General features: G+C 61.1%; 1 protein-coding gene across 1 annotated transcript in view; it reads right to left on the minus strand.

The window, feature by feature from the left end:
- Positions 1 to 66: 66 nt before the first annotated feature.
- The window catches only part of ETH_00035815 (uncharacterized protein), a gene marked incomplete at both ends in the record, with an annotated part of 1,213 nt that continues 842 nt past the window's right edge, over positions 67 to 437 (minus strand). Inside the window, 2 exons of the mRNA XM_013376707.1 lie at positions 67 to 259; positions 315 to 436. Coding sequence (XP_013232161.1) covers positions 67 to 259; positions 315 to 436 — 315 coding nt within the window. The remainder of the gene's footprint in view (positions 260 to 314; position 437) is intronic.

Here is a 437-nt window from a genome sequence, read left to right on the forward strand (position 1 = left end):
CGCAGCAGCAGCAACTACCCCGCAGCAGCAGCAACTACCCCGCAGCAGCAGCAGCAGCAGCAGCAGTCAGAGTTTGTTGAAGGAGACGATCTCTGCGGACTGGACGAGTCCGGGGAAGTCCTCGTCCTCGTCGAGGTCGCTGTCCGCGTCCTGCTGCTGCTGCTGCTGCAGCCGGCGCTGCTGCTGCTGCTGCGGCGTGAGGCCCAGGGCCTCAATTGCTTCCAAAATGTCGCTGGTGTTCACAACTTCGTCCAAAATGCTGCAGCAAACTTGCAGCTTGTAAAGCCCGAAAGCCACGGGAACTTTCTTCACACTTTCTCCCCAAGTCAGGCCCTCCAGCACTATTTCTTTCGTCAAACGCGCCACTTCGTCCAGGTCGCTCTCCGCGTCTGCAGCAGCAGCAGCAGCAGCAGCAGCAGCAGCAGCAGCGGCGGCGG

This window comes from Eimeria tenella, genomic scaffold (genome assembly GCF_000499545.2).
Source record: "Eimeria tenella Houghton genomic scaffold, Eth_scaff3970, whole genome shotgun sequence".
In the NCBI taxonomy this organism is placed as follows: domain Eukaryota; phylum Apicomplexa; class Conoidasida; order Eucoccidiorida; family Eimeriidae; genus Eimeria; species Eimeria tenella.